Source organism: Protopterus annectens, chromosome 2.part1 (assembly GCF_019279795.1).
Source record: "Protopterus annectens isolate FY-2018-M chromosome 2.part1, PAN1.0, whole genome shotgun sequence".
Taxonomy (NCBI): domain Eukaryota; kingdom Metazoa; phylum Chordata; order Ceratodontiformes; family Protopteridae; genus Protopterus; species Protopterus annectens.
The window spans coordinates 1,675,224,431-1,675,250,967 of record NC_056729.1 but is presented as its reverse complement, the minus strand read 5'-3'; the positions used below and the strand labels follow the sequence as shown (position 1 = coordinate 1,675,250,967).

The 26,537-nt window shown below is 42.9% G+C and overlaps 1 protein-coding gene across 8 annotated transcripts in view; it reads left to right on the top strand.

Moving 5' to 3' along the window:
* Nucleotides 1–26,537, top strand: part of RERE (arginine-glutamic acid dipeptide repeats) — a 3,515,893-nt gene that overhangs the window by 3,021,806 nt on the left and 467,550 nt on the right. For all 8 annotated transcript variants that reach the window (XM_044063104.1, XM_044063103.1, XM_044063106.1 and 5 more), the window contains 2 exons: nt 23,255–23,347; nt 24,111–24,310. In XM_044063104.1, coding sequence (XP_043919039.1) covers nt 23,255–23,347; nt 24,111–24,310 — 293 coding nt within the window. The remainder of the gene's footprint in view (nt 1–23,254; nt 23,348–24,110; nt 24,311–26,537) is intronic.

Here is a 26,537-nt window from a genome sequence, read left to right as displayed (position 1 = left end):
ATGACCTTGTGGAACACAGCACTGACCTACCAAGTTCAACTACAAGCACAATTCCTGCCAGGAAGGAAAAACACATTGGCAGACGATCTAAGCAGAAACATCATGGATCCTCACGAGTGGAAACTAGATCCACAAGTATTCGCAATGATAACTCAAAATTTGGGGCGCCCAGACATAGATCTGCTTGCCAACCCCCAAAACTACCAACTTCGGAAATTTTGCACAAGGACATACCACCCACTAGCTTGGAAAGTGGACGCCCTCTCATTCCGTTGGAAAACATTAACAGTGTATGCCTTTCCTCCACTGCCTCTTCTAGCAAAGGTGCTGCTGAAAGCCAGATTAGAGAGGCCACAAATGATGCTCATGGCTCAAGGTCCACCATGGATTTTGCCTCAAATTCCTCACCTGCTCACTCAGCAAAATAATCCGATTCTACACAGCCAGCTCAGGACTTTAAATCTGGATGCATGGCAAATTACCTAAGCAACCAGTCAACACTTCTCTCTAAAGCTGTTATGGATGTCATTCTGGAGGCCAGAAAGCCCAGCACCAGGAAAGCCTATTCAGACAAATGGAAAAGATTTTGCGCCTGGAACCAGGCTAAAGGCCAAAATCCCCTTGTTCCAAATATTCCTCATATTCTACAATATTTAACTGAGATGTTGCACAAAGGACTTTGTTTTTCATCTACTAAGATCCACGCCTCAGCTATTTCAGCTCACTACAACATGGATCCTCCTATATTTTCACATCCACTACTAAGACAGTACCTCAGAGGGGCTAAGAACATAAGACCGCCCCGGAGAGCACCAACACCAACTTGGGATCTCAACTTTGTTCTGGAAAAACTTACACTGCCGCCCTTTGAACCAGCTTTTACAGCTGATTTACAGTTTCTATCATGGAAAACTGCCCTGCTGCTAGCAATAACTTCAGCACAAAGAGTCTCAGAGCTACAGGCCCTAATGGCAGTGGAGCCTTTCATCATTTTTATCAAGACAGAGTCACTTTACGAACTAACCCTTCCTTTATGCCAAAGGTGGTATCCAGTGTGGCCCTAAACCAAACCATTCATTTGCCCACCTTTTTCCCAAACCCCCAGTACAAAGGAGAAAGGCTCCTACACTCTTTGGACATTCACAGGCAATTATGTTACTACTTGGATAAAACTAAGGCTTTCAGAAAATCTGACCAGCTCTTTGTATCCTATGCTGCAGGGTCACAAGGAAAAGCTATCTCAAAACAGACCATTTCAAAATGGATAGGACATTGTATCTGTTTCTGCTACACACATCATGGGAAACCTGTACCTGGTAACATTAGGTCCCATTCCACCAGGGCTACAGCTACATCAACAGCCTTTCTCAGAGGGGTACCAACCAAGGATATTTTGGATGCTGCAACTTGGGAGTTCAGTGCACACCTTCACCAAGCGCTATCACTTACCTCTGTACTCTAAAACCAGAGCTGGCTTTGCCACTGCAGTTCTGCAGGGCCTACTAGCTTCTCCAAACCCTGTTTAGTTCCACCGCACATCTTTAGCTTTGGGATTCAACCCAAGTGTGATGACTACAGCAGTGTAACACGATGAACATAGTACAGTTTTGTACCTACCATAAATATAGATGTTCGAGTGTTCACACTGCTACAGTCCAGGTTACCCTCCCTCCATCCCCTCTGACCTAGCTGAACTTTTCTATACCTTTCTATCTTGTACAACCTTTGTGGTGTATTTGCTTGTGACTGAAGGTATTCCTTTTATTTCCTTTACATGTTTAATTAGTAATATGTATTGCCTACTTACTTGGGGGCACCTGACATCTGGGGCAAGAAAAACTGAAGAAAATGGCGTTGGATGCCTCTCGTATACCCCTGGCGCACTGACGTCAGGGAAGAAGTGACAGCAACCGACGCCGGACCAAGACTTTGGAACTCTGGCTGACTGCGGGACCACCTGACGGCAGGATAACCCAAGTGTGATGACTGCAGCAGTGTGAACACTCGAACATCTACATTTATGGTAGGTACAAAACTGTACTTTATCTATACTGTATACAGATACTTATGAAGTTTCGGTCAATGAAATGAATGTTTCATATCATAGGATTGACCTTGCACTAGAAGATTTTATGTTGAACAGCTAGATTAGTGTCAGTGACCTCGGATTTCTGCAGGTACCCTACCCTAGGACCCCACCATTTTTTGGCATAGCCAAGACTCATAAGAGTTTAGAAGACCCCCCCCCCCCCAAAACCCTGCCTATAGCTAAATATATAGATGTGAACATTAAAAATCTCTTGAGTGAACATAAATATATTTTTAGGGATTCTTGAGATTTTTTATCAAAAGTTTCAAATGACCTATACTCTGAAGAAGTGTTATTTGTCACTGTTGATGTATGTGATCTTTATTCTGTCATCCCACACACTGAGGATTTGGATATGTTTTATGAGTTTTAATGTAACCATCCCAGTGTAGACCATGACAAAGCATTGACTATTACCACCTTAATGAATCTGGTTTTAGGAAACAACTTTATAATGTTTGAAAATCAGTTGTTTCAACAACTTAAAGGTGTGGCAATGGGTGCAGTTTGTGTGCCCACGTTTGCCAACAATGTCCTTGCCCAGTGGGAAAGTCAGCATGTCCTCATCTCTGACTTTAGTAATTGCTGGACACTTTATGGATGATATTTAGATGACGTTGTCAATTTTTGGAAAGGTGGCAGGGACAAACTTAATGAATTTGTTGTACATTTGAACAGCAGTACATCGTTTTTTAAGTTTACCGCGGAAATAGGTGAAGAAGATGTTCATTATCTGGATGTGACCATCTCAAAGAATAGAGGTGAAGTTAGGTTTGACTCTAACATATACAGAAAATCTACACTACATTTTTAAAGCTACCACCCTATCTATAAAAAAAGTCTCTGGTCAAAGGCCAGATGGTGAGACTCGCCCGTATGGTGAGTATGACTCTACCTTTAGTGGACAATGTTTAATTTTGAAGGACATGTTGATCAACACAGGGTATCCAGTTATGTTCTTGGAGAATATTTTTTGGTAAGTCATCAGGAAAAGACAGGAAGGCATCTTTAAGCCATTACTTGGGACAAATGGTGATTTAGTTATCTTGAATGGTAAGAGAGAGACAGTTAATTTTCAAAGATCCCTAAGATTGCCATATAATATACATTTTGATACCATTAGGGATATAATACAAAATAACTGGGACATTTTTAGGGCTGACAAGTGAGTATGTTGGGAAAATGGGGAAGGAACCCTGTAGTGGTGTATAAAAAAGATCTGTGTTTTAAAAATTTACTTGAAAGTCAAAAGAAAAAAGTCGCCCTGGTCACATGTCTAAATGCGGACATTGTAATCACTGTAGGTATGTAAAGGAAGGTGTAGAAATTTGTATACCCAGATGGAGAGTTTTTAAATTTTGTCAGAAGTTGAACTGGCAGAGCAATAATGTTGTGTATCTTTCTGAGTGTCAACAATGTTTGTCATTTTACATTGATAAGACCAAAAATAATTTTAAAAGTAGGATTTACCAGCATCAATATGACATAAACAAGAATGACAAAAGAATTCCTCTTGCAAAACATGAGTAAAAATCCCACACATTCTTTTAAATACACTTGTATAGAAAAAGTGGGCTTTGATCAAAGGGTTGGACCTCATGAATTGCTTCTAGAATACAAGGAGCTGATTTGGCAACTCAGGAGTAATGCATTGGAACCCCCTGGGCTAAATGAGTCTGCCTCGATCAGCAGTGTTTTGAAACTGAAGGCTGAATATGTTTTTTCTTAGATTTGTGTTTGTGCTATTTTTAGCTATCAAAATGCTGTTGCTTCTGTTTATTTAGTACACATATTTTAATTTTTTTTGTAATAAGCAAGGTTTTAAACTATGTAAAAATATGCTTTTTTGGAAGACTGTATTTTTAAATTTAGTATAGATGGAGTGTCTTTAGTATCATGTGACTGTGATGCACCTATTTAAACACTTCACTGTTGTATGTTGGTGTTCTGAAGAAGTTGGAAACAGTTCTGATGAAAGCGCTAAACTTTTATTAAAGTGGAGTTCTGCAGTACATGGTCCGCTCTTTATTGTTTTTTTTTTCAAGAGATTCAAGAATACATTGGTATTGTCACCCTTTGACTTCTCAAGTAATTCCTTTGCACTCTGTACAGCTAGACAATTGGACTGCTAATATTCAGGTCTACTAGTGATGTGTACAAATTCCCATTCTCTCGCAAGTTTCTGAAACAACTGGCCAGTAAATTGAGTACCATTGTCAGAATAAAGTTTGTGTGGACTACCATGAGCTGCGAAATGACGTTTCAACTTGGTGATGATAGCTGTTGAGGTTAAGTTTGGTAGCAGATCACTCTCGAACAAATTTGAATGAGTCTACCAAAAGTAAATAGTGTTGATTGTTCCAGTTAGATATCAGTAGCTACAGTAGACCAAGGTAGTTCAGGAATTAGATTCAGCTGAAACGGTTCTCTTTACAAATGCACTCTGGTACTGTTACATACTGAACAAGAAGAAAGAACTCTATCAATGTCCTTTGATAATGAAGACCAAAATACAAATCTTCTTGCTCTTCTCTTAGTGGATAACAAACCTGGGTGATCATGATGCAAAATCTGAACATAATCTTGCTGTAAGGAAGCAGGAACAACAATTTTAGGACCTTTGTAAATACCATCTGTCATCAACAATAAGGAAATGTGATTGCACTTCAGGTGATGCACTGGATTGCTTTGACAGCCATCTGATATTGGTGATGTGATTAAGCTTTTGTGAAGTAGGATCAGTGGTCGTGTGATCTCTCAACTCATCAATAATAGTCACCTACCTGGATAAATAAAAACTCTTAAACATACTACTCTTGACTGGATATTTGTCAATAAAGACCCTCACTCATACTTAGCTGACTGTGTCTACCAGACAGCCTCAGTGACCACACTCCAACATTCCTTCTGAGACACCACTTAAATTGTGCTAAACCCATCATCTGTAGGCAAATCCGAAATAGGGTAAACTTTAACCCTCTCTCCTTTGTCTCATCCCTTCAGAAATGTGATTGGACACCACGAAAGTACCTCAGCCTGGATGAAGCCATCCACTTCTTCAGTAGCACCTTCCTAAACATCCTAAACACACATGCCCTCATATGAAATGCCAGAGTCAAAACACAGTACTCCCCTTGGCTACAAAAAATGCACCAAGGCACTAATGAAGATCAGAGATAAGGCCTGGGAGCACTGGCGCTTAATAAAAAAACCCTCCTCTAGCCAGTCATTCCTAGAGTTGCACTACAAGGTCAAAAAGCAAATAAAAGAAAATAAAACCCAGTATTATCAGTCTGCCTTAAATTCCTCCCATCACAACCCTAAACAGTTCTGGTCCACAATAGACTCTATTCTCCACCCAGGTAAAATAGGCACCCCCTCACCTACTACTAACCCTTTCTCCAGCAGTATTGCTGACCCATTCAATAAACACTTTACTGAAACCATTCTGTCTTTGACTAAACAACACAACCCTTTACTCACCCTCCCTACATCAAAACCAAATACTCTGCCCATGGTCTTTTCTTTTTCATCTGTACCTACCTGCTGTATAAAAAAAACTTCTATTGAAACTTAAGCCTACAAAAATTGCAGCTAACAATCTTCCCTCTGAATACCTAAAAATAGCAAAAGCCATAGCTTATCCAGTCTCTCTCTTAATCGGTCCTTATCAGAAAGCTATGTCCCCACACTGTGGAAAATATCCCACATCATTCCCCTTCATAAAGGTGGCTCCTCCACTGAACTTTCCAATTACTGCTCCATAGCCATCCTTTCTCCACTTTCCAAGATACTTGAGAAATTCATCCATTCTCAAGTCTTAGACTAGCTGTTAGCTAATAACCTCTTCTCCAGCACCCAGCATGGCTTCAGGCCATACCACAGCACTACTACCGCCTTGCTCTCTCTCATCATAAAAGTAATTACCTGTTCTCCTCTGCTGTATTTCTGGATCTATACAAGGCTTTTGACTTGGTCTCACACAAACTACTAATTTCTGTTCTCACTAACCTATCCTTTTCCCAATCAACTACTGATTGGTTTCACAGCTATCCAACTGGCCATCAGCAATCAGTTGTCTGGCATAATGACCTATCTCATTGACTTCCTTTAACACTCTGTGTTCCCCAAGGCTCCATCTTTGGTCCCCTACTATTCTCACTCTTCAACAATGATCTGTTCACAGCCACCAAGCATGCCTCTCTCTTGTACAATATGTAGATGATTCCACCCTCATCTGCTCAGCCCCAACTATACCTGAACTTCACAAGATCACACAGGAAGCCTTTTCATCATCTGTAGAAAGCTGGCTGTCTAATGGCCAGTTATTACTCAACCCGAGCAAGACTGAACTCCTCATCTTCCAACCCACTAAATCTAACCCAGTTATCCCCCACTTTAATATTCTAGCCAAAGACAATATCATCATCTCCCCAACAGAACACACCGAACTACTTGGTGTTGAGATTGATAATCTCAGATTTGGCACACACTTCTTTTATCATAAAAAAGTTCACAAAAAATAGGTGCATTGCACAGAAACAAAATATTCCTCACCAAGACAGCCAGAATTTCTGCTGCCAATTCGCACCTAATCTCCACTTTACTCTACATATCTCCTGTACTTACCTACCTTAGACAAACAGACCTAAACAAGCTTGAGGTTTGATACAATAAAATTGCTAAGTTTGCCACTGGTGCATCTTATTGCAGCCACCACTGTATCTCATTAGAGAACTTGACTGGCTTGAACCTCCTCAGCTTCATCTGAATCAACCCTCTCTTGCCCACAAGTTAGTAAACATCCTCTTAAAGTCCCATCCTTTCAAAACCTTCTCCAGCCCTACTGCTCCACTAAACTACACTCCAAAAGCAAAAATCTATTTCTAGTGACGAAACCCAAAAACTCAGCATGAGAAGCACTATTCTCCTGTGTCATATCCAGTTTATGGAACAATCCCCACCCATCCACCCCCATAACCACACAGCCTTCTTGCAATCACTTCAAGACTGCACTAAAAACTCACTTAAGTCTCTGGTTATGCCCATGCACCAATCACGACTAGTAACCCTCCTTTTTACCTCCGCTTCCCTAGCCACCCTGTCTCACACCATCTCGGATTATTGCATTCCTTCCTCTGCAGGCTTTAGCTCACCTTTTTACCCTCCCCTTCCCTCCTCACTCAATCTCTCAGACCTGTTATAACATGCTTAACTACCTCACTTCATCTCAACTTGTAATACATTTCCAACTGACTTACACCTAGCTTCCTGTCACTACCAAGTATACTACTTACTCAGTCTCCTCTCTTACTCCTTTGTCTTCCCTTCCATCCCATTAGCCCTTCTAGCTTGTTCCATCTTCATGTGGAGCATCTGCTTTATATCTGTTTGAGTTTAGTGCAATATTTGTATATAAGATTTAGGTATACAGGTTTAGAACAGTATCCATTTGAGCTTGGTACTATCTGTATATACATCCTACCTTTATTCCTAGCCTCTAGCTGGATATTGGTATGTCTGTTTGTTACTATGTTTCATATTGTATGTATAGCTAATGTTAAGTGCAGTATGCATTATTTGCTATTATATGTATATTCAGTTGTTCTTCATGTACTCTGCTGCTCATTTATTGTTCTGTGAAGCTTTTCTCCTCAGGCCTCTGCTGAAAAAGGACCTGTGTCCAGTTGGAATTTCCTGGTAAACAAATGTAAATAAATAAATCAAGTCTATTGGTGGAAAAATTACACACTGACATTACATCAAAGTCAAAAGTTTCAGCATCAAGCTGTTCTCTTGTATTTCTAGGTGATCTGGATAAGGTATTGGCCAGATTGAGCAATTTGCCTTTAGTGTAGACCATTTTGAAATTCTTCTTCTGCAACTTGATCATCATTCTTTGTAATCTCGCTGGAGCGGAATGCATAGGCTTCTTTAGAATGGTAACAAGGTTGCTGATCTGTTTCAATCTGGATAGCTCAACCATAAATATAATCATGAAACTTGGAACATGCGCAAACTATTGCCAAAAGCTATTTGTGGTTAATGTGTCTCAGTCTGAGTTAATGTCCTAGGTACATAGGCTACTGGTCTGCCCTCTTGAAGAGTAACTGTGCCAAGACCAAATTTTGAAGCACTCACAGGAAAGAACAAATGGATGTTCTTCGTGTTTCACTGTTGCAGTCATCACAGTTGGGTTATCCCTGCCAGGGTAGCCCTCAGCCGGCCCGAATACCAGAGACTTACTATTTCTGCATCGGTTGCTGTCGCTTGAGGACAGATGTCAGGTCATCAGTTGTATAAAGTAAGGCAGCCGACACCATTACATCAGTCTTTCTTGCCGTGCAACCCGAAGCAGAAGCAGTTCGCACGAATTGAAGTAGAAGTCTTCGAAAGCCAAGTACCCCGTTGGAGATCCTTTTTTCTTGCACTACCCGATGTCAGAAGAAGTTAGTAATTCTCTTGCCTGTGGAAAGTAAATACCACACCGAGATTTCCACTCTTACTTGAATTCTGATATGGCTTTGGTAAGCCATCCGACAGCATATCTTCCGAAAAAGCAAAAAGATTAAGACAGAGGCAGACTGCACAGGTCCAAACCTTCTGACGACGCTTCCATTAAGCTAGTCGTCAGTCCTCTGGTACTCGGTGAGGAACTTTTGCAGCCCCTGATGCCCAATTCATTTGATTCGCAGGCCGCTACCTAGACCCTTTCGGAGTCCAGTATGCCGCAGAACTCTTCTTCGTCTAAGGATCCTGCAGTCATCTCTACCTTGGATTGGTCCAGAGCCACTGAGCAGGCACCGGCTTCTGAGGAAGTCTTTCGCACCTCCAAATCTTGATAAAAACCAACACCTTCTTTCACGACTGCAGTACTTTCGAAAACAACCAAGTTCCTTGGGCTCAGGGTTCGAACCACACCCAAAAAACTTGACTACCCACTCTCAGGTGCCTGCTACCTTGCCTCAGTCTCAAATGCTTAAAATGCCAGAAGACCTTATCATGCTGATTAGGGGAAGCCAAGCCAACCCCTCAAAAAGGAAAAAGAGATCTGTTTCCAGTAGTTTTGCCTGAACAAGAGTCTGATGAATCTGATGCATCTAACTATGAAGACATGCAGCCCCTCTCCACTTATGAGGATTCTGATGCAGAGGAAACCATTCCTTCAGCCTCGCCCCCAGAGGATTTTTTCCTTTGGAGAAACCCTGCATACCTTAAGGGAGCATTTCCAATGGGAGAGTCAGGACTACCCTCAGTCTAAAAAGAGACTCGGGGAATTCCTAGATCTTTTGCAACACAGACACTTGGCCATCCCCCCGGTCCTGGATGTGGTGGATTATGTTTTCCTTGAAACCAGCTTGACTCCAGACGCCCTCCCTCCTGCTCCCAGAAAACCAGACAGGCACTACAGAGTCCCAGACTCTCACAAATACCTTTTTAAAAATCCTACAGCTGACCCTGAGGTCATTTCTCAAGGGCCAAAAGGGATTAAAACAACCTCTGCTAAGAATCCCACCCCCTCAGACAGGGATTCCCAAGCATTGGACATATGGGGTAAAAAAGTGTACAGCTCAGCTATGCTTACTATCAGAGCACTACATTGTCAGTTCCATATGCTTAAATATCAGCAACATACCTTGGAACTCCGTAAACAAAAAATGTCATCCTTTCCTGCATTGGCAGAATCTAAAGATTTACAAGACTTAATGCATTCTGCAAGTTAAGTAACTAAACACACTTTGCACTGTGGTTTGATGCCCTAGAAGCTTCTTGCAGGGCAGCAGTCACTGGATCTGTCATTAGAAGACATGCATGGCTTAAGGAACAACCACTGCCAGACCATGTCAGATCTACATTGTTGGATGCACCCTTGCACAAAGATAACTTATTTGGCACTAAGGCAGAAGAGGTCTTAAAATAGATGGAAAAAAAGCAAAATCTATGCAAGCAGGCATTTTCCCTCCAAGCACTGGTCCTTTCCTGCTCCGAGTAAACAGGCCCAGTCTAGGCCCCATGGATGCAGACCTCCCCAGACAGCAGTCCCAGGGAATGCAGAGATCCAAGCAGTAGACTACCTCCACTTCAAAACCAGGAAGTTCTAAGCCATCCCCTTATGGTAAGAACTCATAATGACTCCCCTCCTTCCTACCTCCCCTCTGCCCACCTTCACATACCCCTAACAGGAAAACTCTCCTTTCACTCGAGCACCTGGGCCGTCATTACTAAGGACCAATGGGTTCTGAACATTGTGTCTCAGGAATACAAATTCTCCTTCCACACTCTTCCAACCCCAAAAGTGTTCCCAGATCTGCTACCAAATCAGTGGGCAGAGGCTCAAAAGCAAATCCATTCCCTGCTCTCTTTGAGAGGAGTAGAGCACATTCCTGCAGGACAGATAGGCCAAGGTTTCTACTCCAGACTTTCTCTGGTTCCCAGAAAAGAGGGCACCTGGCACCCCACCCTCAATCTATCCATTCTAAACACTTTCCTGGTGATCCCAAAATTCAAAATGCTCCGTTTCAGGGCAGGAACTTAACACTTTCAGTTCTCTCCACTTCCCTTTGGCTTATCTACTGCTCCCAGAGTTTTCACAAAATGCCTGGCTTCAGCCCTTGCCTTTTGCAGACAAAGAAATATTCAAATTTACCCATACTTAGACTACTGCCTTATTCAGGCAGACAGCCAGGAAAAGCTGCTCAAACACCTGGCCTTTGTAAGGAGCCTACTAAACCTCCCTGGGGTACACAGTCAACAAAAATAAATCTAAACCGGTTCCCACCCAAAGGATAATCTTCTTGGGAGCAAGCCTGAAGACAGCATCCCAGATGGCATACCTTACACCAAAGAAACTAATTTTCCTGTCAGCCTATTTCTCTCAACTGGCCACCAGGCCCCAGCTTTCTGCAAGGAAAATCCTGCAAGCCCTGGGGTTCATGGCATCTTGCATACTCCTCATTCCATATGCCAGACTGCATATGAGGAAACTTCAGTGGTACCTAAAGAGCCTTTGGTGTCAGCGCTCTCAAGAGCTGGAAACTCTTCTACTTATTATTCCTTAACTGAGGAAGGAATTTCTTTGGTGGGCAACAGCCTGCTCCCACAACAAGGGACTGCCCTTCTCCCCACACCCCTTCGCCCAGACTCTCACCACAGACGCATCAGACTATGCTTGGGGTGCACACCTGGACACCAGGTGTGTACAGGGCCAATGGAGCCCACAGCAAATCTCCCTGCACATCAGTCAGAAAGAGATGATGGCTGTGCAGCAAGCCTTGATAGCTTTCAAACCCCTTCTCTCCCCAGGGGTACTCCTGATCAAAACAGACAACACCATTGTGATGTGGTAGATCAACAAGCAGGGAGGGACTCACTCCTACCCTCTGTGCAGGCTGGCCCATGACCCTTTGGCAAACAGCCTCTTTCATGCAACTACACCTAGTAGCACAATAACTACCAGGCTGTCTCAACTCCCTGGCAGACCAATTAAGCAGAAAGCATTTAGACCCACACGAATGGTAGCTCAACAGAAGTACCTTCTTCGTAATAACTCAGAAATGGGGAACCCCGGAGGCCAACCTTTGCCTCCCACACCAACCATCAGTTCAGCAAATTCTGCACAAGGGAGAATCACTGCATGGCTTGGAAAGTGGATGCCCTGTCCTTCTCCTATATCAACCTCTCTCTCTGTCTATGCCTTTCCTCCCCTACCTCTCATCCCCAGGGTGCTGCTCAAAATAAGGGAGGAAAAACCAAGGACCATTCTCATAGCTCCAGACTCGCCCCAACAATACTGGTACCCCTTGCTGCGCAGCCTGTCCCCGCTGCTTCCATGGCATCTTTCTCACATTCCAAACCTCCTAACCCAGAGGGAAAGGGAATTCATGCACCCCCAACTGCAGACACTTCATTTGGGAGCTTGGCTTATTCCATAACCCTGGACCAATCTGCCATACTCAGTAAACAGGTTCTGGATGTTATCCGTGAGGCCAGACGTCCTAGCACCAGAATGCAGATAAATGGAAAAGGGTCTGCACCTGGATCCAGGCTAAGGGGGCCAATACGGCACAATCCTCCATCCCTCTCATCCTGGATTACTTAGCTGACCTACTGCACAGTGGTCTCTCCTTCTCCTCTACAAAAATTCATGCCTCTGCTATTTCTGCTCATTTTCCCACTGAGCAGCCTCTCTTCTCACACCCTTTGATTAAACAGTTCCTCAGAGGGGCTAGCAACTTGAGACCCCCCAGAAGGGTTCCTACACCAGCTTGGGACCTTAACTTTGTCTTGGAAATGCTCACCCTGCCTCCTTTCGAACCAGTTTCTTCTCCAGAGCAAAAATTTCTCTCCTAGAAGACAGCCTTCCTTCTGGCCATCCCTTCAGCCAGAAGAGTCTCTGAGCTGCTAGCACTCAGGGCTGTGGAACCCTTCATCATCTTCCATGCAGACAGGGTATCCCTCAGAACTAACCCATCCTTCATGTCCAAGGTGGTGTCCAGTGTGACTCTCAACCAATCCATTTGTCTGCCCACCTTCTTTCCTAATCCCCAAAACAAGGGGGAAAAGATTCTGCACTCTCTAGATGTGCATAGACAGCTCAGATACTATCTGGACAGAACTAAACCCTTCAGAAAGTCTGATCAATTGCTGGTTAGCTTTGTTACAGGGGCAGAAGGCAATGCAATCTCCAAGCAAACCATTTCCAAATGGATAGCACACTGCATCCATTTCTGCTACAAATAGCATGATAAGCCTCCCCATAAGAGGGTCAGGACACACTCCACCAGAGCAGCCTCCAGCTTTCCTCAGAGGAGTCCCCATCAGCGACATCCTGGAGGCTGCCACCTGGGCATCTGTTCACACTTTTACCAAGCATTACCACCTGCCTGTCTTATCCAAATCCAGGGCAGGGTTTGCCTCTGCAGTCTTGCAGGGCATTCTAGCCAGCCTCTAGCTTCCTTGACTGCCTCCACCCATTTCCTCAGCTTTGGGAATCTACCCAAATGTAATGACTGCAACAGTGAAACACAAAGAACATAATCAGTTGTGTACACTTATCGTAAATGTACATATTAGAGAGTATTCACTGTTGCAGTCCTGGTTTCCCTCCCTCCATCCCCCTTTTTTCTCTTTTTACTTTTGTTACCCTTCTTCCTTGTTGTTCTCCTTTCCTTACAAGGGACATATTGGTATTTATTTTCCACTGGTGGAGTTCTTCCACCAGAACCTGGCCTCCTATTTTGGGGGCTCCTAACAGGTTAGGGCAAGAAAAACTGATGCAATGGCGTTGGCTGCCTTCCTTTATACCACTGACGACCTGACGTCTGTCCTCAAGCGACAGCAACTGATGCAGAAATACTAAGTGACAAGTGGAGTATCTCCGGGTTCAGTCCTGGGACCGCTCTTGCTTCGCATCTACTTCTCTGAAGTACAGGCCAACACTAAGGGACTCTGGCTAACAAAGTTTGCAGATGAATGCAAACTGGGAGCCAACATTGAATCACCAAATGATGTGGATCCTCTACAAAAGGGCCTTACAGAAACAGATTATTGGTGCCAGAGCCATGGGCTCAAGCTCAATGCCAAGAAATTATAGTTATCCCCTTTGGGGAAAAAACATGTACCCGTGAATACCACATAGGTGTCAGTACACTAAACACTGAAAGTGTGATGAGACTCGGACACAGGTGGACAGTGGTCTCACCTTCGATAACCACATCACCACAACAGTCAGGAAATCCTATGTGGCACATCTCATCACTAAGGGCTTTTCATCCAGAAAAAAGGAGGTCATTGTCCCACTGTACTCATCCCTCATTAGACCCATTATAGAATATAATGACCTGTTTGGTATGTACTTCTCAAGACATCTGCAACAACTGGAAAGGCCGCAGAAATACCTCATTAAAAGAATCACAGGCCTAAAGCAGATGCCCTATGCTGACCACCATAAAAAAGTCCAGCTATACTCTGTTACATATCGTCTACTCAGAGGCGATCTCTGCTTAACATACAAGGCCATGTCAAACCCAGAGGTTTTGGACATGCTACACTTAAAGAAATCCCAATCCCTCAGAGCCACACGCTCCAGGGATCTAAACCTTTTCATCACAATAAACAAAACATGCTGGAGGGATAGATTCCTGACCCAGAGACTCCTCAGTCTCTAGAATAGACTGCCCATACATGTCAAGCAGAGCGCTTCTTTGGCCCTCTTCAAAAGGAACCTTGACGATTTGATGGGAGAAAGGAAATTCACCCCGGGGATCATGTCAGTTGCCCTGCAGGACAGGGGTTCAGGGAAGTAAATAGTGTGGGAAGAAATAGCCGGGGAATTTTTATGGCCCTAGTGCTAATAGCCTAGTACCAACCTATGAACCTATAAGTCTCTGGTATTCGGGCCGGTCAAGGGCTACCCTGCCAGGGATAACCCAAATGTGATGACTGCAACAGTGAATACACTTGAACATCTACATTTATGGTAAGTGTACACAACTGTAATTTTTGCTGCCATTGACTACAGAATCCATTGTGATTGAGGCTTCTGGTGGGACCCACACCTTCAGTGTCTGGCATGTCCTTCTGGACTGAAATCTTAGTGCCTCCTTTGACAGCCTCTGGACCTTCAGCCAGCAAAGCCCACATTTTGATAACCGAAGGGAAAAGTGAGATTCATGAAATTTCTCCACAAGGAGGCTCCTGAAGACTGTGTTGAGGTTTTGATTACTTGTCCATGACTCAAGGCCTCAATGGAGACCCTCCCTGAAAAACAGAGAGCAGACGGCACTTAAAGCCTAAGCAGGTGGAGCCCTGCTTGCCGTGTTGCCTCGGCCTAACACCCCCTCCCCACACACACACACTTCTACTTCAGATACACTGGCTCATTTGGCCAAGCCCTAATGTCTTGCTTGAAAACTAAGAGGCCTAAACCAGACATGCCATCAGTGTTGGGAGTTCATTCCAAATAGGGAAGAAGTGATTCACCTGATGTAGAGCCTGAGTCCTTCGACTTTGGAGCTGATAAGGTAACCTATGTGAGAAAATTTGTATTGGCTGAAGACCTTGACTCAGATACTGAAAACAGGATCACTGTGAAAGAGTACCTGAGATTTTTAGGACAATATGGCAGCTTGCATTCTGATGGAGCTCTGGGCTTGCCTTCATATGAGAAAACTATTGTGATATTTAAGGACAGTTGGAACCAGCACCTCCATCCTTTAGAAACTCGTATTCCCCTGTTGCCATGTATCTGAAATCTCATAGTGGAACCACTGAGCAAGGAAATATTCTTCATGGAAAAGAAGCATTCTATGATATCTTCAGCAAATTCTTTGAACATGGCATGGGGAGTCTGTGTGGAGGGTTTGCACATCAATGGGTCGTGGCAGCACAGTGTAAAGTGAAGAATATCAGCATCAAGGAAATGATGGCCCTCATCCTTGCAGTCGTTTTACCCTCTCATCATTCTAACACCTTGTCCTGGAATTGAGGTGGCAGTGCTCTGTACTCACCATCCCTTGCTGATGTTATTCGTGTTTCACTGTTGCAGTCATTACATTTGGGTTATCTGCTTGCAGTAGCCCTCAGTCTGCCTGATTAACAAAGTATTGGGTCCTGCGTTGGTTGCTGTCCCTTCTTCCATGACGTCAGGTCGTCAGGGGTGTAAAACATGCAGCCGACGCCATTACATCAGTCTTTCTTGCCGTGCGGTGCCCGAAGCAGAAGCAGTTCGCAAGTGCTGGTTGGCCAACTCCTGAAATTTTCATTTTCGAGTTTCAGAACAGAAGTCTTCAACTAAAGCTAAGTACCCCGTTGGGGAAACTTTTTCTTGCTCCTTTCCAATGTCAGTAAAAGTTAATAATTGCATTACTTGTGGAAAGCAAAGACCTCATAAAGATTTTCATTCGTACTGTATTCCTTGCCTAGGCCCTGACCACGACATACCTTGCTGTCAGTTTTGTGCTTTATTTAATCAGCGCACTATCCGTCGTCGATGTATTTTCTCCTCTAAATATTTCGGTTCTCGGTTTAATTATCCAGAAATGTCATCGGTTAGCCATCCGACTACCGGGATTTCGAAAAAAATGCAAAGATTAGGACAGAGACAGGCCACCGAGGTCCAAAACTGCCGACGACGCTTCTCCTAAGCCAGTCGCCAGTTCGCCAGTATTCAGTGAGGCGCTTTCGCAGCCCCTGATACCCACTACTTCTGATTCACAGGCCTCTACTGAGACCCATTTGGAGTCCAATATGCCGTGAGATGCTTCAACTGTGGAACCTGCGGATGTCTCTACCTTGGATGGGTCTGGAGCCGCTGTGCAGGCACCAGCTTCTGAGGGTGTATTCAGGCCTACTGACTTGCATATTAAACCGACACCTCCTCCTTCATTTAGGCCTAAATCTCGAACCATGCCTAGAAAACCGACACCCAGGCCGCATGCTCAGGCCTCTATGCCTAAAAAACAAATTATAAGAATGGCTGAAGATCTTATAACTCTAATCAGGGGAAGCCAACCTCCCCCTTCTAAGAGACCTAGGACTGAAGTTGTTTATGAATCTTCTGACAAGGTTTCTAATTTTTCTGATTCTTCTGATGATCTGGATTTGCCCTTACCTACTTGTGAGGATTGTGATGCAGAGGACTCTATTCCTGGGAACTGGGAACTCATTACCCAGGACAAATGGGTTTTAAATAGTGTCCCAAGGATACAGATTTCACTTCCACACCTTACCAACACTAAGTGGGTGGCCAGATCTACCCCCAAATCAGTGGGCAGATGCCCCAAATCAAGTACTCTCTCTCTTAAGCATGGGGGCTTTTCAGTTGGTACCAGCTGTGTCCTATGCTAGGCAAAGATGCATGGCTGGCAACACTAGACTTAAAAGAAGCATACCTGCACATCCCTGTCAGGGAGTTTTGCAGAAGATACCTACGCTTCAAAGCAGGAGACATGCACTATCAGTTCTCTGCACTGCCCTTTGGCTTATCTGCTGCGCCCAGGGTATTCACAAAGTGCCTAACTCCAGTCATTGTATTCTGCAGGCAAATAAATATTCAAATATAACCATACCTGGACGATTGTCTAATTCAGGCAGAAAGCCAGGACACACTTTTGAATCATCTGGCCTTTGTCCAAAGGGTATTGACTTGTCTGGCGTACACCATAAACAAAAATAAATCACACCTGGTACCCTGTCAACAAATTATATTCCTGGGAGCAAGCTTGAATACAACTTCCCAGATGGCTTTCCTCACACCAGAGAAACAGACTCATTTGACAACCTACTTCAAACAAGTGTCCACAAAAACCCAGTTATCTGCAAGGCAAATACTGCAGGTCTTGGGGTTCATGGCCTCCTGCATTCTTCTAATTCTATATCCAAGGCTGCATATGAGGAAACTGCAATGGTATCTCAAAAGCCTATGGTGTCAACATTCACAGGATCTAGAAGCTATGATTCCTATCATACCTTGTCTACGCCTAGAGTTCCTTTGGTGGGCAGAGGCCTGCCACCAAAACAAGGGACTACTATTCACACTATTCCCTGCTACCCAAACCTCAACAACAGATGCATCAGACTATGCATGGGGCGCTCACCTGGCAGGGAAGTGCATTCAGGGCAAATGGAGCCCAAGTCAAATGATTAATCAAGAGGAAATGTTCGCTGTACAGAATGCTCTGACAGCCTTCAAGGACCAAATTCTTCCAGGACAACTAATGGTAAAGATGGACAACACCACGGTCATGTGGTACATAAAGAAGCAGGGGGGCACACACTCTTACCCCCTCTGCAGACTAGCCATGGCATTGTGGAACACAACCTTGAGCTACCAAGTGAATCTACAAGCTCAATTCCTGCCAGGAAAACTAAATACACTGGCAGATGGACTAAGCAGAACCTCATGGACCCACACGAGTGGAAACTTGAACAAAGGATTTTCAACATGTTAACAAGCAAATCAGGAGCTCAGATATAGACCTGTTTGCCTCCCCCTAGAACTATCAATTGGACAGGTTTTGCACAAGGATTCCCCACAAACTAGCTTGGAAAGTGGATGCTCTATCCTTCAGCTGGAAAAACCTATCAGTATATGCCTTTCCTCCTCTGCCTCTGCTCTCCAAGGTACTACTAAAGATCAAACAGGACAAGCCAAGGACGATTTTAATTGCACCAGACTGGCCACGCCAGCACTGGTAACCCCCTCCTGCGCAGTGTGTCACTCTTGGCCTCATGGCATCTGCCTCAGACTTATTCCCTGTTGTCTCAGCAGGAGAACCAGATTCTGCACCCTCAGCTACAAACCCTGAACCTAGCAGCCTGGCTAGTTACCTAATCTCTACTTTACCACCCCTCTGTAAATCAGTGATGGATATCATTTTAGAGGCTAGGAGGCCTAGTACAAGAAAATGTTATGCTGCGAAATGGAAAAGATTTTGTACCTGGATCCAATCTCAAGGGATGCGCGCATCAGTGCCCAATTTACCTCAGATTCTACAATATTTGACTGAGATGCTTCATAAGGGCTTGTCCTTTTCCTCCATCAAAATTCATGCCTCAGCCATTTCAGGTCATTATAGCACAGAGCCTCCCCTCTTCTTGCACCCACTGCTCAAGCAGTTCCTCAGAGGGGCCAAAAATTTAAGGCCACCGAGATCATCTCCAACTCCAGCCTGGGACCTTAACTTTGTCTTGGAGAAACTCACTCTTCCGCCTTTCGAGCCAGCTGCTACTGCAGATTTAAAATTCCTTTCCTTTTAGCAATCACCTTTGCTAGAAGGGTATCCGCGTTGCAAGCTTTTATGGCAGTGGAGCCTTTCATCATCTTTCATGCGGACAGGGTGTCCCTCAGAACCAATCCCTCCTTCATGCCCAAGGTGGTATCCAGTGTGGCTCTTAGTCAGTCCATTCATTTGCCTACCTTCTTTCCTAACCCACAGAACACAGGGGAACATATACTGCACTCCTTAGATGTGCACAGACAACTTAGATTCTACTTGGATAGGACTAAACCTCAAAGGAAATGTGAACAACTACTGATGGCATTTGCTGCAGGGACAGAGGGAAAAGCTATTTCAAAGCAAACCATTTAAAAATAGAAGTTGTCCCACACACTAAATTACTAGGCATTATTATAGATGAAAACCTTAACTTTGACCTACACATAAACAATAACCTCAAAAAAGCACACCAAAAGCTTGGTATGCTCTACAGGCACCAACACTTTAGCCTCTCTACTAGACAAACCCTTGCAACTACCTTTTTATTATCCTCTCTCTTTTATGGTTCCCCTCTCCTCACTCATATCTGAAATTCTACAAAATCCAAACTTGCTATGTGTTACAACAGAAAAGCAAAATTTGCCACCAAGGCCACATTCTCATCCCACCAGTGTAAGTCACTGAAACAATTAGGGTGGCTGGAACTCCCCCATCATCTCTCATTCACCCAACTAACTACTGTGCACAAAATAATCTACAGACCCACAGACTGTCCTGCTCTCTCAACTCTACTTGCCAAATGCCATTCCAGCAGGCATCTAAGATCTGAAAATCATCTACTTCTAAAAGTAGATACGCCCACCTTATCTGCTGGTCAACTCCTCTATGTCTTCACCGTCGCCATACTATGGAACTCACTTCTGCCTTCTATAAGAAACACAGGCAGCACCACCACCTTCAAACAAATGCTGAAAAATCATCTCAACTCTTCCTGGCTATGTTCCTGCTTTATAACCTAACCTCTTCACTCTCCTTATATGATTACTAAACTCCTATGTCTTTTGCTACTCGTGGCTGATATTTTCTCCATATTTATTTTTATCTTCACTTGTTGATACTGGTACAATAATACCGATCTCTGTTTATACCACTCTGTTTGAATTCTGCTTTAATGTATATTTTCTGTATATATTGCTTTAATCAAACAAACTAGATTCCTGCTTTTATGTATATATTCTCTATATGTTACTATATTTACTATCTGTAACACTGTTTCTGCTTCTGTACTAATTAATGTTTATATTTGTTCTGTATCTCGTTGGAGCTTTCCCCGGGCCTCCACTGAAAATGGGCTATTTTAGGCCCAGTGGACTTATCCCGGTAAACAAATGCAATAAATAAATACATAAATAAGATGGATAGGCCTCTGCATTCATTTCTGCTATAAGCACCTTGGAAAACCTATCCCACAGGGCGTCAGACACCATTCAACCAGGGCTGCATCTACCTCTACAGCCTTTCTCAGAGGCGTCCCTACAAGGGACATCCTAGAAGCTGCTACCTGGAGTTCTGTACATACTTTCACCAAGCATTATCAATTTTCTCTAAATCCAGAGCTGGTTTTGCCACTGCAGTCTTGCCTAGTCAGGTCCTAATTCTATTTAAACTCCTCCTCCCAACCTTAGCTTTGGGAATCTACCCAAATGTAATGACTGCAACAGTGAAACATGAAGAACATAGTACAGTTGTGTACACTTACCATAAATGTAGATGTTCGAGTGTATTCACTGTTACAGTCCTGGTTACCCTCCCTTCAGCCCCCTTTTTCTTCTTTTGTCTATACCTCTACTCTCACCTACTATGCTCACAAAGCTTTTTGGTGTATTTGCTTTTTTGTTGGAGGTATATCCTTGTATTATAGATTTAATTGCTTCCCATTAGGGGGGCACCTGACATCTGGGGCAAGAAAAACTGATGTAATGGCGTTGGCTGCATGTTTTATACCCCTGACGTCATGGAAGAAGGGAAAGCAACCAACGCAGGACCCCAAGACTTTGTTAATCAGACTGACTGAGGGCTACTGCAAGCAGATAACCCGTGGTGGTGGTGCTGCGGTAGCGTTGTCGCCTCATAGTAAGACGCTGACCGTTTCGATTTTAAGCTAGAGCGTCTTCTGCGTGGAGACATGTGTGAATGGGCGTACCTTCGTTGAAGGTTGTGCGTCAGGCCTGGCAAGCCGGTACGTAAAAATCAATTGCCAATCATTAGCGGTCTGGAGTTCCGCTGTGGCGACCCCTGACCGGGAAATGCCGAAAGACACAAACAAATGACTGCAACAGTGAATACACTCGAACATCTACATTTATGGTAAGTGTACACAGCTGTACTTTTCTTAATATCAGGCATTCTCCAGTGTTCTGTGAGGTTTTCTTGTAAAGCCATCGGATTGTCCACCTTATGGTGGACATGCCTAGTTCTGAAGTCACCACCTAATTCCATTGTGCTCTGGGGAGGGAGGGGGGTTTTCCCATTATTTTTGCCAGGCAGAAAAGATCTTGATACATTAGCTGATTAACCTTTTATATTGCTGCCATCCTGTAACTGGAAGCAGGGCACTGGCTGAAACCTTATGGTAGGGAAGAGCTTTAGGAGGCTGTCCAGCCTTTGACTACCAACATGGCAGGATATTACAAAAGTAAAGAGTGCAACAGTGCAACTACTGGAACATCTATAGTTATTGTAAGTTTGTAGCAGAAGTGCACTTTTAGATTTGTTTCTGTGTTTCCACTTGATCTGTTTTATGTTCCGTTAATGCATCATATGTTGTGTTTTGTAAACTTGAAGCTAGTGTAGTCATGCCTATGCTGCATGCTCATGAGACTGGGTCATTGCTGAAAAAAGTCAGTCTTGACCAGTTAATTTACCTGGTTAACAAGATGAAATAAACTTACCTTTTCAGGTAACCTAAACTGAAAGCAGCAGCTCCACACATTGTATAAACTACTGCAATGACAACATAAAAATACATAATGGCAGTTAGTGCTGTCTGCCTACTGTACAGCAACTTGTCTGTAAACTGTCCTACACAAAATTGAACTGAATATTGTTGCTCACCTGCCACAAAGATCTTAAACTATGCAGACTAGTTGAGTTCCTTATTTACCATTCTCAAATATAGAATTAAAATTTCAAAACTTTTTTCACCAAGAAATGTATACACATGAAAACCCAGCAGAGTTTCTACAGGAGAAAGCATATACATCAGCTTTAATGGTATTTGCTTCTAAGGTTTATTCTCCTGTTCATAAAGTGTTTGGTTTATATGTCAAACAAAAGGAATACCTGATTTGCAGTCTTCCAAAAATATGTTTTGTAGATCTCTTGTTTTATCATAGGCTGTTATGCTAATTAGTAAAATTGTTATATGTGTGCATGTATAAGAAGACTAGTGACTACTAGGACTTGCACAGATTGATCAGCTTGCTTTTCAGCTGTTGCTCTCTGTGTATCTGCTATCAAGACCTCTCCCCATGTGTAAGTCGCATCAGCAGTATAGGGTAGAAATGAGATGTGAAATGGGGAGATCAGCCAGAAAACAAGTTGGAAAGGTAATGTGAAACAGAGTCTGGTGACATCCTGTAGCTGACCCTTGTATTGCCCTGTGGGTTACTTGTGTACTTATTAGCATGCAGTACGTATGCCGCAGATGAGTTGGACTTTGAAGATCAAGTGAGTGAGAGAGCCGAAGAGGTATTTTGGTCCCAGGAAATATTGCATGGTATTCCAGACACCATTAACTTCTGGCAAACCTGGCACCACTTCTGCAAGATAACCTGTCGTTCACAGTAATATCAGAGTGAACCCAGCCGACTGGCATACTTGCATTGGTCAAGTTACCAGCAACACCAGTAAATGACACAGCAGTGGAAGAGATGCTCTTTCCTTTATACCCCCACCCCAGGGAAATAAGTTCTGTAGTAGCTGAGCCCATCTTCCATTCTTGTTCAGTACTACATTTTGATGGCCATAGTGAACCACAAGTTAGCAGTAGCTTATTTGATTTAGATTTTTCTCTGACTGTTAAATGGGTAGTTTTTTTTTTCTTAGTAGACTAGCTTCAGTAGCTGAATTTGCAATTATTGTTTTATAATGAAATCTAGATTCACATAAAGAATTTGTTGTGTTGAAAATGTAAGCACCTGTAACTTGCTTATCTTTTAGCTGTATTGTTTTTAGCAAACATTTTAGAAAATATTGGTGCCAGTGTCTGTGTTTCTGCATTATGTTTAAATTAATATTTCCAAATGAGAAATTTTGGGGAAATGCTGTTGAGGAAAGTATAGAACTCCTTGCTACCTAGACAAATCAAAGGCATTAGCACCTGCTTCAGTGTTTTTAACATGTTTTTAACTAGCCACATCTCTCTCTTTTTTTTTTCTCTTTTCAGTGGATCTTAGTTCAGCAAGTGAGGATGAATTTGACAGTGAGGACAGTGAGCAGGAACTGAAGGGTTATGCCTGCCGTCATTGCTTTTCAACCAGTAAGTTAGGTTTCCATTTGTGTAACATCATTTTGATTTCTGTTTGATACTAAACATGAACATACTCATTATATGCCTTGAAGATTCAATGCAACATTGAAAATAAACTGCACTTAATCATACACTCTCATATTACGTTTGTTGGTATAGAGAGATTAATCCCTGACTACGACCAAAGTATTTGAAGTTCAGTGAATTCCTTTTGGCACCTGTTGAAGCTGTAGCAGGGGAGAATCATTATGATCAAACCTACATGCCCCTTGCTCCTTGGATGAGAACAGTGAGCGCAGGTGTGTCCAGGTACCTTTTCTGTGATTGAATCCCTTGTGTAGGCCACGGCACTCACTGGATGCTGTCTACAAGGGGATCAGAGCCATTTGATGTCACATGTGGAGACATGGATTTACACCAGCCTGATTGGCGTAAATGGGCACACACAAAGAGTTATTAGGGCTTAGTGAAAACCCCCAGTGTCCCAGCTTACTTATGGCTAGCTTGAATCTTGTGCTAGGCAACAAATGGACTGAAGGGCTTGCCACCAGGGAAATAGATAACATGATAAACTGGCTAGGACAGTAGGGTTCAGTAGTCAGAAAGGGGGATCAAGACCCCACAGAAAGAATGATTGTGTCACACATCTGAGTTATTTGAATGTTTACTTTAGTCCTGCCTGTTGACATATTTTTAAAATATTAAGTTTATAGGATGGTTTCTCTTTTCTTAACACTACTTTGAGTTTAAAGTAACTTTTTTCTTTGACTAGCTTCCAAAGATTGGCACCATGGTGGAAGGGAGAACGTTTTACTGTGTACGGACTGTCGTATTAATTTTAAGAAGTATGGTGAACTGCCATCAATAGAGAAGCCAGTGGACCCTCCCCCATTTATGTTTAAACCTGTCACAGAGGAAGAAGATGGACTCAGTGGGAAACATAGCATGAAGACCAGACGGAATAGAGGATCGGTATGATGCTGTTTTTGAATACTGCATCATTTCTTCATGTACATTTAAAATGATTTTGGTGTAGTACTCTAGTCTTGATAGGTATTTAAAAAAGGCCTGAGATCTGTATTCTTTTACCAGTTTTCTCACTAGTTGTCTTAGCCTGTAGATATTCTGACTCTCTCTATTCATTCATCTCCCTCAGCAAAAAGCATAGAAGGTGTAGGTGAGACTGAGTATCTTGGATCTGGGAGTTTGTTTATCCATTTTATGTATACAGAGAGGAATATGCTGAATCTGAACATTTATTTTGCATGGTTAGGCCTGCTGCATAAGATTACATTAGGGTGAATTAGTTACCAGGTGTTTAATGTATGTGAAGGTTTTAACTAGCCAGAGGATTGTGGTACCTTAAAGTATGTAATGTCATTATATTTTCTTCACCATCATGGCTTTGTAAGATATCGTGAATTATGAATACTACAATTTAGTGTGTTTAAATTTATTTTTAGAACTGGCTGCTTGCAAAGACCCTTGGAGTGGTTTTGCAAGAGGCACAGAGGCATCCTAATATTTTTTTGTAGTTATTGTAGCATCCCCTGCTTATAGTTATCCAATTTTTGAACTCAGGCATGACCTTAGCTCTAACCTTAAGTATTTCCGTTAGCCAAGAGAAACTGTCTCATGGCTGATACGTTGATGCTGCAGAGCCTTCCTGCCATATGGTCTGGTGAAGAAGCTAATCTTGGTGTTCAGTCTTTTAACTTGGCATGGTACTGGTATGTGTGTGTTTCTGCATGTGCTGAAGTGATGGCTTGTGGTACCTTGTATCTTCATTGTTCCAGCTTTTCCTCTGCATTTAACCTATAGTTGTTTGCAGAACTGCATCTAGGTCATTTGGTGTCATGCAGACCATCAACCCAACGTTGAGACCCCCCCCCCCCAAACAATTTTTTTTTTTTTTTTTTTTTTTTTTTTTTTCTTTACCATTGCTGCATCTATACTTAGCTTTGTGCTGTGATCACTAACATGTACTAAGCTTGTAGATACAAGTGCAAATTCAGTACTGGCATTGTGATCCATCAGCAACTACAGATCATACCCCCTAACAGCTTGCAACTGGGACAGCAGCCCACCTCCTTCTCCCCACCCATATGGCTGTGGTTATTTAATACCCTTTGTTTGAGGAATCCTGTCCAGCTAACTAGGGTGTAAGCTGTTCAGATGTTCCATGAAGTACAAGTTAGATCCTTAAAGATGTCCCACTGACTGAATGGCCAACTAGCTTAGAATATGTTGTTTATAAATTCTGTAGCTTTTTCGAGAGTAGTCAGTACATTGTCCTGTGAGCATTGAGCTGGCACTTCATGCCATCCACATTCTAGTTGTCCTTTTCCATCCATGGCCTCTTCATCTGGTGACATGGTATGCAAGCAGATAAAGAGGCAGTGTCTTACCACATGTCCAGGGAAGTGGTTTGAATGGTGGGAATGGGTGCTGACAGACTACATGACAATTGTGGGGGCAGCATGAGAATTCCCATTCCATAAATATTCTGATGATGGCTAGTGGGATGCAGACCCACCTAATCAAGGCAGAACTGAACACGAGGCAGTTCAAGTCTTTTGTTCAGTGTCCCATTAATTGATATCCAGTGTAGGAATGGGAAGAGTGCAAGCATGGCTGAAGGGAAACATTTGTATAGAAAGTGATATAGTGGATATGAGTATTGCATATATCCACCTACATTGCAACTTAAATAATTGTGTAGTTTATTAGTCTTTAGAAATGTAACTGCTGCTTGAGATTTTCAGCTTAAATTAATTGTATGCAAGTGAGTAGTTATGTTTCTTTATCTGTGCTTATATCTTATGTATGTACTAATATTTATTTCATGATTTGTACTAATGTTTTCCTTTGAATTTTTTTTTTTTTTTCTAAATTTTTAGGATTACATAAATGTTAGATTAGATTAGTCTTGGAGCCTTTGCTAAAGAGAGGCTATGCCCAGTTAGACTTTTCAGGTAAAAAAACAAACAAGTACAAAGTTTGTTCTGTTTGCCTTTATCCATGATCGCAGATTCGTAGCACATCAGAATGGCATGTGTAAGTAGCAGGGTGTGTGGGTGATATTACCCCACATTGAGGTGCAGGATTTGGTGCCCCCAAATTACTTTTTAAAGATTTTTCTATGCACCACTGAGCGTACAGTGAACAAAGAGTAGGTGTTTAAACTGTCTGAATTTCT